The following is a 14,921-nucleotide window of genomic DNA, read 5'->3' on the forward strand; positions in this document are numbered from 1 at the left end:
GTGTCCCATGAGAAATCATGTTCCTTTTCAGTCCTGAAACATGCCAACACACCATAGTTCTAACAACGCCATCAAACATCCTTAATCTAATGTTACCAATTCCTTCCACAAGTAATGCACAATCATTGCCCAAAAACACATTACCACTCATCTGTTTCTAAGTAATAAACTAGTTTCTATGTGGACACGTGTTATAAGTTGTACCAGTATCAAGAATCTAAGAATTATGTTCGTGATTTAAATTCATGGATAAAATTTCCCCAACACTATCATCTCCTTTAGAATCGTTAAACCTATCAATAACATTTGTAGAACATTCTAGTTGTTTTCCTTTTTTTTTTTTTTTCAACTTGGGATAGTCTCTCCTATAGTGGCCTTGCTCCCCGCACTCAAAGTAGTTAGCCTTTTCATTCTTGACTTAGACCTGGCCTTAGATTTCTTCCTGTTAGAAGAACCAACCCCCCTTTAAATGTGTTCTTCCTCTACTCACTAAACCTTCCCCCTCAAATCTTTCTCTATTATCTAGAAATTTCTTTTTCAACTCCTTCAATTTTAAAGAATTACTAACATTATCTAGTAAAATACTTTCTTTCCCATACAATAAAGTATCAATAAAAGTCTCATAGGAGGATGGCAAAGTACATGACACAACAATGGCCTGATCTTCACTATTAATATCAATATCGATATTCTTAAGGTCCATAATGATTGAATTAAATTCATCCAAATGTTCTTTAATGGGCATACATTTTCTCATTCTCAGATTGTAAAGCCTTTTCTTCATATACAGTCAGTTGGTCAACGATTTGGCAAAGTGCTGTTAGTAGTATGCCCTAGAGCATATCATTTAGTATGTATCTTGTACATATTTTTATTAATAAAAGGCATTTCCACTTTTTCGTTTACATAATATATTTATGTGTAATAGAAAAGGTCCATTGATATTTTGTTAGAAATATTATTCTTAAGTTGTTAAGAATATGAGTGACAATATTTTTAGCACGAAGTATCATAAATAGGTTCACAATCGAGGATACTTCATAATAAGGACATGACTTATCCAGAAAGATTGTATTCATGTTTGTTCCCAAGTTATTTATATGAGATATAAATAAGATGGAATAGTGAGTCTCATGCCATATAACAAACATGATAGGCACTTATAAATGATAAGTAGGCGAACCCGGTGACACTTATGACAAGCACATGGAGTTTACTCTTGTCAATGTTTTGTCATAAATCATATCGATGCATATAATCTTTAGACCTGAGATAGCAGTTATCTTGTATACAGTAGTTTGAGTTTGATCTGCTTTCATACTTGTATGTGTATGGGTATATGGGCATGTGTTGGCTCCTACTAGTTATATATGGAGGTAGGTGTTGATCAAGATGGAATCTGTTCCTCTAAGTAAATCGAGATAAAATCCTATGTTCATTTAATTGTTCTTGAGGTTGCAAGTTCTGGCCAGACAGATAGATTTATTCGTAAAAGAGTTTCGATGAGAAAATCTTTTAATCAAGAACTGGAATTAAAAGAGAACATAATATTCATAGCAAATGGAGTTTGACATAAACCATGACTCCGGCTTGAGTTGGGATTTTGTAATGAGAGATTCTAGTGCATGGTAATATATGATTATAGGTTCATTTAAGGTAAACCTTATTACTAATTGGGTGGCCATGGCATGCTATGCTAGGTGTTAACCATGGTCTATGAGGTTCATAAAATGATTTAGAGAAATCATTTATGGTAAGAAAGAGTTCTGATGATATTAAGAGTTGATATCATGTCTCATTGCCAATTAGTGATGAGCCTAGTAAGTCACACACATACACAAGTTATCACCTATTTAAATATGATTTAATTAATTAATTAAAGAGTTTAATTGATTAATTAAATAGGTTTGGTTTGCAATTAGATTGCAAAGTCCCTAGCATGACTTGAAACCAAATCTAGATTATTGAATGTATAATATAAGTTAAATTTATATTTAAAGTGTTTAAATATGAATTTAATTAATGAGAAATTAATTAATAGAGATTAATTAATTAATTTATATTTGATATAAATTAATTAGAAGAAGAAAATAATTATTTTGGGTTAAGAACTCAAAATTAAGACACAGGGGCATTTTGGTCATTTTGCAGTGTGACACGTGGCACCATGAGATGGTGACACATGGCATAACACATAAGCTTGCCAAATATTTTTTAATCATGTAAGATGATTAAAATCAAGATTAAATATAGGTTTGACACTTGGCACAATGTGATTGGGTCAATTAAACCTAGAGCTAATCAAAGGGTGACATGTGGCAAGGGTTTAATGTGTTAACCTAGCTATTTAAGTGTGGTTATGAAAAGAAAAATAACCAGCAGCCTCTCCTCTCATTTGTCACGCCACTTTGAGCCTCTCCAGCTATTCCTCTTCATCTCTCATCAATTCAAAGAGATTAGCCATCAATCTCTTGAATTAAGAACACTAGAAATTGTTTCTAGTGTCCTGTTTACATCTTTAATCTCTTAAAAGGCAGAACTTGAATTTCTAATTAATAGAAAAGGCTTTAGAAGCTGTTCAAGGGCTGCCATAGGTGTTCTTGGTGTGGACAAGCTAGAGGGACAACATCCGTGTCTCAAGACGAATCTCAAAGGCGCAGACACGCTGCAGTGCATCAAGAAGTTAGTGTAATCGTTCTTGATTTAATCTAGGATTCTAAAATTAATCTGATTAATTTTAAAATCTTAAATGGCAAATACAGATCCAAAAACATATTAAAAGAGTTTTAATATGTTGTTTATCATTGAAATCAAATAGATAAAAATAAATCTTGCATGATGCATGTGACCCTAGGTGAAAATTTTTGAATTCAATGGTATAAACTTGTGTTTTTCACGCTTCCGTTCCTTCAAGTGCAACTCCTCCAATTTCTTCTATGTCGCAAACACTGAGCTTTCACCAACAATCTCGCATAGGACATTATCAATATGCTCATGAAAATCATACTCAAGGCTCTTTTCTTTAGATCAATCTTCTCCACCTCTTTCATACCTTTTAAAAAGTTATACTCGATTGCCTTCCATATACCTTATAGGATCAAGGAAGATTTGATTTAAATCTTCTATAAATTGAAACTCGAGCTACCATCAAACTTCTCCATCTCATACTTCATTGAAGACGATGCCATTTGTAAACCCTAAATTGAGCACACAAAGCTCTGATATCAGTTTGTTATAATAGGCATGCAAATCTGAGGAACACACGCAATCGCACAATCATACAATATAAGAAAAGAGAAAAAAAAATAACAAAGATTTATGTGGTTCGACCATAAGGTCTACGTCCACGGGTCAGAAGAGAGAAAAAAAGTTTCACTATGATAAAAAAATGCAAAATACAATCACTCAAAACTCTCAAATACTAACTCCAGTGTATTTTCCAAATATCTCACAACTTTACAGCAAAGGGTATAATATTATAATATTTGTGGGCCCGTGCCCTCTGCTACCACAACTGATCTCACTTTTTATCCCAATCGGGTTGCAATGTGAAACTTTTGGATTAGATCACAATTCGGGTTCATGAAAACATATCAAAAATTTAAGCCACATAAAAATAATAAATTTAAAAGCAATTTTAATTTTAATTTTTGATAGTTTTAATTGGACGAGCCTATTTCTACAACTATAATAATTAATATCACAAATTTTTAAATGTTATTTTAATTATTAAATTAAGTTGTTCTTTTATATTGTCTTCGACATAATTACTATAATTATTATTACCTTAGTTAATAAATTAACTAACTATCACGTGAATAAATTTTAAACTTGTTATCTGCTTAATTTTTCCATTTATTTTTTTTTTCATTTCTCTACCATTATAAAAAAAAATTCATTGATCTTACTTTTATTCACATTAAAATAAATTTTTCTAATTTTATTTTTTGAATGCATAGAATATATTTTTAATTAATTTTTAATATTTTTTAAAACTTTATTTCTTTTATATTTTATTTTTTTTTAAAAAAAATTAAACTTTGATTTTACAAAAATACTTTTATTTGAAAATGGATGGCTAACTTGTTATTTTAAGGTAACAATTGTGATTAATTGCAAACTCTGTAAAAAATTTGCAGACCTTCCAATGTCTAAAAATGGGTAATAAATATATTTATTAATTGTTAATGTAAGAAAAAATGATAAAAGAATATAAAATACAAAATTAAAATTGTGATTTTTTTTATATAAGGAGTGATATAGAAAAACATCCATGATCAATGGACATGATGGAATTTTTCTCTCTGTGAAATATAAAAATTATGGGATTTAATTGATTATGGAAATAATCATTAATAACAAAAATTAAAATATATTAATTTTTTTGAAATAGAAAGAATACTAATTTTTTTTACTTAATAAAACTATTTATAACAATTTTCGTGGATAATATTTTATAGCTACAATTAATGTAAAAAAAAATTGCATTTAAAAAATTTGAGATTAGCTATTTTAGTTGTGGGAATAGATTCACCATTTTAATTTTGTTTTGAAAATATTTTAATTCAGATATCACTTTCTAAAGCAGTCATTTATTTTTTAAAAATATGGTTTGACATAACAATAACAACAAAGTTTTAATACCAAATTAAATTGTATAAATCTTCTTTTGTTATTAAGCTTTGTTAGATATAAGTCCGTTTTAATACTTAAATCTTGTAAATTCTATGATGTTATTTTATTTCATGTTAAAATCAATGGTTCTAACCGTCCATTTCGATTCCATTCTTATTCAGGGCTTGAGAAAGAGTGATGGAAACTAACCTCTTGCAATCAATTTGATTTCGATTCACACCGTTAATCATTGATCAGACCGATTCGAAATTTGAGCTGGCTGATTTCGAATTTAATGCAAGCCAATCTCAGTCCAATTTGGGACCTGAATTCCCGCTGGGCGGGTCTACAATTACCATATAAAAAGAATGGATTATAAAATTAGGCACCGGCAAGGACAAGATGGTAAATAAAGGAAAAATGCAGGGACAAAAAGTTGAGAGTAAAACAAAGCGGCAGCGTTGGTAGCAAACAGAAACAATCGTATGATTGGCTGTAATAAAGGGACCCACCAACTACTAAGTGGACTCCACGCTTTCTTTCTTTGTCCTCCTTTACATGCCAAAGCTGGAAGATTCTCTCACAAATTTCAATTCAATTCCTTCTTCTTCATCATCATCGCCTCAGGAAGTCTATTTCCTCTCTGGTTTTCAAAATCTGTAAGCATAGGTAACCACTTTCGATCTCTCAGGCAAGCAAGCAATCAATCTCTTATCTCAATATAATCTTTTCTTTTTTTCTCATTTTCATTTCCTCCTCTGCATCTGTTTCCTGTTTCTGATTTGTTTTTTTGTTGGAAATTTGTTTTTGTTTTGTTTTGTTTTGTTTTGATCGTGCAGATATGATGATGATAATTATGTATCAAGTAGATCTCTAATTAATCCTTTTATTTACCTTTTGCTCTATCTTTGGATCATGATCATGATCATGATCATGATCAACTCTTGGCAATAGTGATTTTTAGTTTTTAATTTTTACTGATTGATGCTTTTTCCATCTGATCAATATCAAGTTCGTATTCAAATGCATATACTTTGCTCATTGGAAAAAGAAAGGGAAAAAAGTAGCTAGTCTTGATCACTTTGTTTTTTTTTTTAATTAAATGAAACTGAATTATATATTTTATTTTCCCTCCTCTTTGATTGCTTGGGGTTTGGTTGAGATTTAAATTATTCTGGAACTGTCTCCTTGATTTAAATAATTATGGCTTTTTACAGGCTACTTGTTATTTTTTACACTATGAGCTAAGGATATATCTGATATGTGATTTCCTTTCATCTGAATAGGTTGGAAGAAGCATAAAACCATGGGTACAATTTTACTTTTGGATTAATTACTAAAAATTCAAAATCTGATCCTAATATCGATTGTGATTTAATTTTTTTTTTAAATAAGAACTCTCAATTTTAGAGATAATGGTTTTTATATAATTTTAGCCGATTTTGATTTATTCTTTTATATATATAATTTATTTAATTGAATTAGAATTCAAGACCTCATATTCTGAAAATGGTTTTAATATGGTTGAATCTAAGTTTGTTGGTAAAGTTTAATTTATTTTTAATCAATTATATAATTTAGTTTTATTATTATTGCAATTTATAATTTTATTTTTATTGTATAAATTTATCAAGTTTGTGCCCACTTATTATTCCATAGGTTGCCCCACCCTCCACTTGTTCTTTTAAGTTACTCATTGCTATATTTAACTTGGTTTTTATATTATTAAAATATAAGAGCAATAAAATTAATCATTATATGTGATTCATTTATTTATTTATATAAAATATATATACCTTTTTTGTTATATATACCTTTTTGTTATGCTTATAACCACTCTCTCTTTTATGAGATATAAATTATCTTTTATGCGGAATGAGTGATTAAATTTTGTTAAGTTACGTATGTGAAAAAAAAATAATGGTATAGAAAATCACAAAATAATTTAAAAAATTATAGCATATTAAAATATATTGTAATAATTTTTTAAATTATTACTATTTGTTCAATACATGTTCATTACGCCTTATTTTTTTATAAAATTTAATAATTCATAAATAAAAATAATAAGATAAATGCATCATAATTTTTTATAAAATAAAAAAATATAAATATAGATAATTAAATTTTTTTTAAAAAATAATTTAGATGGAGTAGAATAATATTTTAGATATTATCTCACTGATGTAGATTATATTTTATTCATAAAATATGTAATAATTGCTTATATTTTATATTAATAATTAAATTTATTTTCATTAAAAAAATTAAAATTATTAAAATATTACTTAAATAAAAACTATAAAAGGAAAATATTAACAACTGACTGCTGGAAATATATTTTTTCTTTGACAAAAAAAATATTAAATAAAAATTTTCCCAATAAATGTAAATAGAACCCAATTTGTCTTTAATAGTTAGGATAGGAGATAAGGAAGTTGTGAATTTGCAATTAAGGTTCCTAACGAAAGGAGAAAAGGTTCAGTAGATTGAGCTGTTTAGCTTTTCAAAATCATATTAAAGATAGAAAATAGAAGAAAACAAAACAAAATAAGCAAAAAGGACGATGGAGATGGGTTGGAATGCCCAACTTTAGTGGGATCCACCGCATTATGGTTCCTTTTTTTTATATATTTTGAAAAAAAAAAAAGGTTGAATTCGAAGTAAGCAGTTTCTTTTGTTTTTGGGTATTTATCCAATGTTTGATTGATGCATCTCATCTTCTGCAATGGGCGGTTGAGATTGCACCGTTTGAGTTTCCGTAAAAGGAAAACTTTTACTGCGCCAGATTTGAAGGCCCTCCTGTGTTGGGCAAGGTGAGAAGGGCTTAGCCGTTTTGGCAAATGATTTAGCATGCACTAAAGAAAACAGCTTTCAGTTTTGTACATGTGAGTATAGGCCATCGTCTTTTGATGGGTTGCATTGCCACGTGCCTCTGTTTACACTCCTTTAAAAGTTGGAATCAAAAGCCAGAGATCATAACTAGCTTACCCAGCTCAGCTAACACACTTGTCATATAACTGAGTTTTCTTTTTCTTATATTTTTTTAATATTCTAAAATAAGTATCATCCACCATAGCATGTGCTGCACGTCTGTCTTTCACAGCCGATATAACTGAGTTTTTTCTTTTTTTTTTTTTTTTTCTATTTTCGGCATGTGCCATGTGTCATGGAATAACACTGATCTGTATTTTCTCTATTATATAGCAATAGTTTATTTTCTTTCCCCTGCCATAAATTTCTGTGGAAACAAATTGAACACGAACGAGCACAATTATATGCTTGCTGTATCTTTCCTTAAGTTGGCTATTAACTATTAACTTGTGAAAATTTCAGTGGTACTAATCTAGTATGGAAGACGACACCCAAATGGCTTCAGAAGTACCAGTATTGAAGGTTGATACAGAGGAGAAAGCTAATGCTATCAATGTAAGTTATATACATATTCTGAAAATAGATTGATAATGCATGATTATGAATAGGAAAAATCCAGCATTTTCTCATTTGAATGCAAATGACATTCGACTATGTTATAGAAGTTTGATTAGTCTTTTAAGGTTTTGAATCATTTATTTTTTTTTATTAATTTTAAATTGTTTTTTCTTTAAATTTTTTAATAATCACAATACAAATGTACTCTATAAGGTTTTCAAATGATAACCTACCTATTTCAACTATTATTGCTAAGTCATATTTCTTTCATGCTTCCTGGAATATACTCCTGAGAAATTTTCTGATCATATTTTTTTCCTCAATGTTTGTTATTAACATGATGATGTCTAGGCATGTTTACAATTCCATATAATTTAAAGAAATACAAGAATCATAATAAAATGGATGGAAAATAAAATTAGTGAGACCTTCACAAACAAACGAATTGTAATTCATGATTGTGGAATCTGTAATTCTTTCACTGAAAGTCATTGATCCTAATACAATACAGGCAACAAATGGAGACTTCCCACAAGTAGAAAAATCAGGGAAGAAAGAAGAGGACGAGACTGATGGAGAATTCATAAAAGTAGAGAAGGAATCACTTGATGTCAAGGATGCTTCTCATACGGCTGAGGCAGCAACTGCAGATCATGAGAAGCCATTGGCCATAGAAAGAAGCTTAAGCAGTTCAACCAGAGAATTATTGGAAGCACAAGAGAAGTTTAGGGATCTTGAACTTGAATTGGAAAGAGTAGCTGAAGCATTAAAGCATTCTGAATCAGAAAATACCAAGATCAGAGAAGAGGTCTTGCTTGCAAAGGAAAAGTTGGAGGTTGGTGAAAAGAAGTATGAGGAGCTTGAACTCAATCACAAGAAATTGCAAGAGCAGATAATTGAAGCTGAGGAGAAGTATAGTTCACAGCTTGGCACTTTGAATGAGTCTCTGCAAGCACAAGATATGAAACACAAGGAATTAACTGAGGTGAAAGAAGCATTTGATGGTCTCAGCCTTGAGCTTGAGAACTCTAGAAAGAGTTTGCAAGAGTTGGAGCAAAAGCTCCAATTTTCTGAAGTTGAGGCAATGAGGTTTGAGGAGTTGCACAAACAAAGTGGTTCACATGCTGAATCTGAGACACAAAGGGCATTGGAGCTTGAGAGGCTGCTTGGAGAAACAAAATCAAGTGCAAAAGAAATGGAAGATCGGATGGCTTCCCTTCAGGAGGAAGTCAAGGGCCTGTATGAGAAGATTGCAGAAAACCAGAAAGTTGAAGAAGCCCTTAAGAATGCTACAGCAGAACTCGCAGCAGTTAATGAAGAATTGGCACGTTCAAAATCACAACTGCTTGACATAGAGCAAAGATTCTCTTCAAAGGAGGCTCTTATTAGTGAACTCACCCAAGAATTGGACCAGAGGAAAGCTTCAGAATCTCAGTTGAAGGAAGATGTCTTGGCATTGGAGAATTTGCTCGGTGCAACTAAAGAAGATCTTCAAGCAAAGGTTTCTGAGTTAGAAGGCAATAAGTTGAAGCTGCAAGAGGAAGTTAATGCAAGGGAATTGGTTGAAGCAGCGATGCAAAAATATGAGGGACAGGTCTCAGCTATACATGAAGAATTAGCAAAAGTAATGAAAGAAAAAGAAGCTCTTGAGGCAACTGTAACAGATCTCACTAGCAATGCAGCACAAATGATGGAATTATGCAGTGACCTTGAAGACAAGTTGAAGGTTTCAGAAGAGAATTTCTCTAAAGCGGATTTCCTTTTGTCTCAAGCTTTGTCAAACAATGCAGAGCTTGAACAAAAATTGAAGTCTCTGGAAGAGCTTCACAATGAATCTGGAGCTGCTGCAGCATCTGCTACTCTAAAGAATCTGGAGCTTGAAGATTCACTCCGAGCTTCACATGAAGCAGCAGAAAATGCAAATTCCCAAGTGAGAGAGCTTGAGACACGCTTTATTGCAGCAGAGCAGAGTAACGTGGATCTTGAGCAACAATTGAATTTAACGGAATTAAAAAGCAGTGATGCTGAGAGAGAAGTGAGGGAATTCTCACTGAAAATAACTGAACTCAGTGCTGCACTGAAAGAATTGGAGGAAGAAAAGAAAATTTTGAGTCACCAGATGCAGGAATACCAGGAGAAGATAACCCACCTTGAAGCTTCCCTAAATCAGTCATCATCAAGGAATGCAGAGCTTGAGGCTGAGTTGAGGATTGCTACAGAGAAGTGTGCTGAACATGAGGACCGAGCAAACATGAATCATCAACGCAGCCTTGAGCTTGAAGACCTGTTCCAAATGTCTCATTCCAAAGTAGAGGATGCCAGCAAAAAGGTAAATGATTTGGAGTTGTTACTTGAAGCAGAGAAATTCAGAATTCAGGAACTTGAAGAGCAGATTAGCACATTAGAAAAGAAATGTGTGGCTGCAGAAGCAGAGTCCAACAAATACTTCCATAAAGTATCTGAACTTTCAGCTGAGCTTGAAGCATTCCAAGCAAGGGCATCAAGCCTTGAAATTGCACTGCAAACAGCCAACGAAAAGGAGAAAGAGCTGATGGAATGCCTGAATTCAGTAACAGATGAAAAGAAAAAGTTAGAAGATGCATCAAGCGATTCCAGCCAGAAGCTGGCTGAAGCTGAGAATCTTGTGGAAGTCCTACGAAATGAATTAACTGTGATGCAGGAGAAGTTGGAGTGCATTGAAAATGATCTAAAGGCTGCTGGACTAAAAGAAAGCGATGTAATGGCAAAGCTCATGTCTGCTGAGGAACAACTAGAGCAACAAGAAAAATTACTAGAGCAGGCTACCGCTAGAAAGTCTGAGCTTGAATCATTACAAGAATCTCTGGCAAGGGATTCGGAACTCAAACTTCAAGAAGCAATAGCAAACTTCACCAACAAGGAGTCTGAGGCAAAATTCCTGATTGACAAATTGAAGATTCTTGAAGACCAAGTGAAATTATACGAAGAACAGGTTGCTGAAGCGACTGGAAAATCTGCATCTTTGAAGGAAGAATTGGATTTTTGTTTGCTAAAAGTGGCTTCTATGGAAACCTCAAATGAAGAACTTAAAAAAAAGATCTTGGAAATAGAAAATAGAGCTTCTAACACTTCCTCAGAAAATGAACTCCTTGTTGAGACAAACAATCAGCTTAAAAGCAAGGTCAATGAACTTCAGGAATTGCTGAATTCTGCTGTTTCTGAGAAAGAAGCCTCATCTCAACAACTTGCTTCTCATATGAACACTATTGCAGAAATATCTGATAAGCAGTCAAGGGCTTTAGAACTTCATTCAGCAACTGAAGCTCGGATGGTTCAAGCAGAAACAGAGTTACAAGAGGCCATTCAGAGACTAACTCAGAAAGATGAAGAAACAAACAATTTGAACGTGAAGCTAAATGCACTTGAAGGCCAAAAGAAATTCTGTGAAGAACAGGCTCATGAAGCATCTGCAATAGCCGAAACTCGAAAACTTGAGCTGGAAGAGACTTGTCTGAAATTGAAACACTTTGAAAGTATTGTTGAGGAACTGCAAAACAGGTCAAGTCACTTTGAAAAAGAGAGTACAGGGTTAGCGGAGGCAAATTTGAAACTCACTCAGGAGCTAGCCTCATATGAGTCCAAACTGAGTGATTTAGAGTCAAAACTGTCTTCGGCACATTCCCAGAAGGATGAAACATTAGAACAGCTTCACACTTCAAAGAAGGCCCTAGAAAATTTAACTCAGCAGCTTAATGATGAAGGACAGAGACTACAGTCCCAGGTTTGCTAAATACTTTGTGATGTCTTGGTAAATCGTGATGGGTGATTTAGTGGCATACAATCTTCTGACATAATAAATTGCAAATTGCAGATATCTTCAGTCATGGAAGAGAACAATTTTCTTAATGAAACGTATCAAAATGCAAAGAAGGAACTTCAATCAGTGATCATCCAGCTTGAAGAGCAACTGAAAGACCAGAAAGCAAATGAAGATGCCCTAAAATCTGAGATTGAAAATCTCAAGATGGAGGCTGCGGAGAAGTCAGCATTGCAAACTCGTCTCAAGGAATTTGAAGAAAAATTGACAGCAGCCGAGGCTCGTCTGAAAGAAGAGGTATTTGTTATCAACTAGCCAAATTTTCTATGTTAAAAAAAAAAAATTTAAAAAAAACATAGTGGAATTGAAAAGAAACTCAAAAAAAAAAAAAAAAAAAAAGGCTTTTGACGTTTAATTGAAGTCTAGTCAACTCTAAATACTAACATTGCATATCTAGGTTGAAAGCATTCAGGCATCTGCTGCTGGAAGAGAAGCTGAGTTAACTTTGAAACTAGAAGATCATGCACAGAAAATCCATGATAGAGATACACTAAGTGATCAAGTTCTTCAGCTTCAGAGAGAATTACAACTTGCTCGGAGCATTGTTACTGAACAGGTTAGGTATTAATATTATATTCTGGTTTAGTTTTGGCTAATTTAAATAAATGAACTTTAACATAAAGTTCAGAATAAGAATTGCCCTTATCTTGGCATACGTTAGCACCTGGTAGTCATGTGCGAGCATCTCATATCTCTGAATTGAGTTTTTGGAATTTTTCTTGCTTTTGATAATTTGAAAATGATAATGAGGCATTCAGAATTACTGTTCTAAAACTCATCTTTTGATGTCAAACCAAACAGAAAGAAGCAAATTTTCAAAAAGATTCAGAAAGGGAAGCAGCTATGAGGAAATCCCTTGAAGACCTTGATGCTAAGAACAAGGAAATCATACTTCTGGAGAAGCAAGTAAAGGAGCTTGAGCATAAATTGCAACTTGCTGATGAAAAATTACTACAAAAGGTCAGTTTATGTTCGTATATGCTAAATTATTAAGGTTTAATTGCAAAATTGTCCCAACTTTTTTTGCAACTTTCAAATTAAATCCCAAGCTACAAAATCCTCGTGCAACTAAAGCTCTCACGTTTTAAATTCCCTTTCAATGTAAGAACCATCTATTTTAGGACAAATGAGAAAGAAGACGTTGCCATTGATTGGTTGAATTTTTTTTTAAAAAGTAAATACTAAATAAAAAATCATAAAATTATGTTTTTCTAAAATACACCAAAAATCTGCTTGCCTTCATGCTGCCATCTCCCCATTCATTTGATTGGTTTGGATCTCATCTTTTTCTCCTCTCCAATATCTCTAATCTCTTAGCCCTTGTACAGATCAAATTATGATAAAGGAAAAACCAAACAAAGAAGAATTGAGGTTCTGTCATGGAATCTCCAAATTCACCTCCTATTCATCCAATCCCCAACCCTAAACCAATACCTCTACCATCAAAATTAGAGCCCCATAACTGCAAATTCATCAACTTGAAACCAAAAGTTGAGATGTTCCTCCTTTAAATCAAGTTAACAATTTATTTTTTTTTTTCCTTTTTCTTTTTCTTCATTGTTTTTCTTCATGTGTGTTTTTTGTATGATTTAGATATAGTGTTGTATCATGCAATTGAAGTAAATGGGTTCTCCCCTTTGCATTAACTATGATACAAACTAGTGCCAGTCATCTGCAGACTACAGGATGACAATATGCTCTTTATTTTTTATGGCCTCTATTGGTCTGAAGATTTTATATGATTCCTTGAGCATAGTATGGCGAAACGTCAACTTCGTATATATCACATGCCTTACTACTAATGTCATAATGAACAACATCTTCTAGCATAAATCAAATAGTAATTTACATTTAATCTGTTGCAGGGTGATGAAGGCAATTTGGCTGAACATAATGATGGAACAGAAATCAAATCCAGAGACATTGGATCAACCATTTCTGCTCCCACAAAAAGGAAGAGTAAGAAAAAGTTAGAGGCTGCATCTGCACAAACATCATCCTCTTCGGAGACGCATGTTCAAACTACACAGGTTTCTCAAGCCATGAACATTAAGTTTATTTTGGGATTGGCCGTTGTATCTATCATCATTGGCATAATTCTTGGGAAGAGGTATTAGTTTCGGTGTTCTGGATCTTGGTTTTTCATGTATCTAGTTTTTTGTTTCCGATTTCTTTCTCTAGTGTTGTTCCCTTTTTTTTTCTAATTATTTTCTTTAATGAATTTCTTGTTTTATTTAATATTATGCACAGAAGATTGAAACCTTTGCTTGTATACTTTATAGCATAGGTCTGTGAAGTTGGTCAGGGAATTTGTTTTTCAATATCATCCCCTTACCTGAATTCAAAGATGTTTGATTCATGTAATATTCAAGTTTGGGTTTAGTTTTTTTTATTGTGTTTCAAACTCTGATCACTTTGGCAACTCTGTCATAGCTACCAAGTAATCAAAGAATTAGCAGCAGCAGCAGCATTAGCATTATATAGGCTCTTATACAACAAAATTTGTTCCTTTGGCTATCAAGTGAGATTCAGATGAGCAGTGCTTTTATCCCAGCAACCTTTACCAAACAATTCTCCCGCATGAAATGGCTAAGACATTTATGTGCCAGGCATTATGATCTGGTAGACAAATTGATTCGGGGTAGGTATGAATTTACATTCATGCCTTCGTTTGGTTCCTCATAAATTTTTAAATGAAATGAGAGTTATCAAGATTTGAACCCCATATCTCCATTACGATGCAAGTATTTGACCACTGAATTATTGGACCAATGGCAACTCATGCCATAATGGGTGGGAGGGAAGAAATGTTAAAAGGTCATTTTCCCATTCTCAAAGAGTAATCGTTGGACTTGGTTGCATCCTTGAAAAATTAAAGCAATTACACAACATTCGTATGTGGGCCCTGCTTCACTCCTTCAAAGTTTAGCAAAAATGCTCTTATTATAGTTCTAAAGTTGTAGTGAATGAATTCAAAGGAAATTTTATGTAAAACCGTTATTATGAGAAAATTATATAT

The 14,921-nt window shown here is 32.6% G+C and overlaps 1 protein-coding gene across 2 annotated transcripts; it reads left to right on the top strand.

Annotated features, from left to right (window-relative positions):
• Positions 1–5,129: 5,129 nt before the first annotated feature.
• Positions 5,130–14,294, top strand: LOC110642481 (uncharacterized). 2 transcript variants are annotated; one of them, XM_021794561.2, is made up of 7 exons: positions 5,130–5,283; positions 7,951–8,043; positions 8,558–11,806; positions 11,897–12,139; positions 12,300–12,458; positions 12,704–12,862; positions 13,768–14,294. In XM_021794561.2, exons 2-7 carry the CDS (start codon positions 7,966–7,968, stop codon positions 14,017–14,019), a joined length of 4,140 nt encoding a protein of 1,379 aa, XP_021650253.2. In that variant the 5' UTR covers positions 5,130–5,283; positions 7,951–7,965; the 3' UTR covers positions 14,020–14,294. The 2 variants fall into 2 exon arrangements, with proteins under 2 accessions (XP_021650253.2, XP_021650252.2); XM_021794560.2 differs by having other exon boundaries at positions 5,142–5,305.
• The last annotated feature ends 627 nt before the right edge of the window (positions 14,295–14,921 follow it).

The sequence above is a fragment of the Hevea brasiliensis genome, chromosome 3, assembly GCF_030052815.1.
Source record: "Hevea brasiliensis isolate MT/VB/25A 57/8 chromosome 3, ASM3005281v1, whole genome shotgun sequence".
Lineage (NCBI taxonomy): Eukaryota > Viridiplantae > Streptophyta > Magnoliopsida > Malpighiales > Euphorbiaceae > Hevea > Hevea brasiliensis.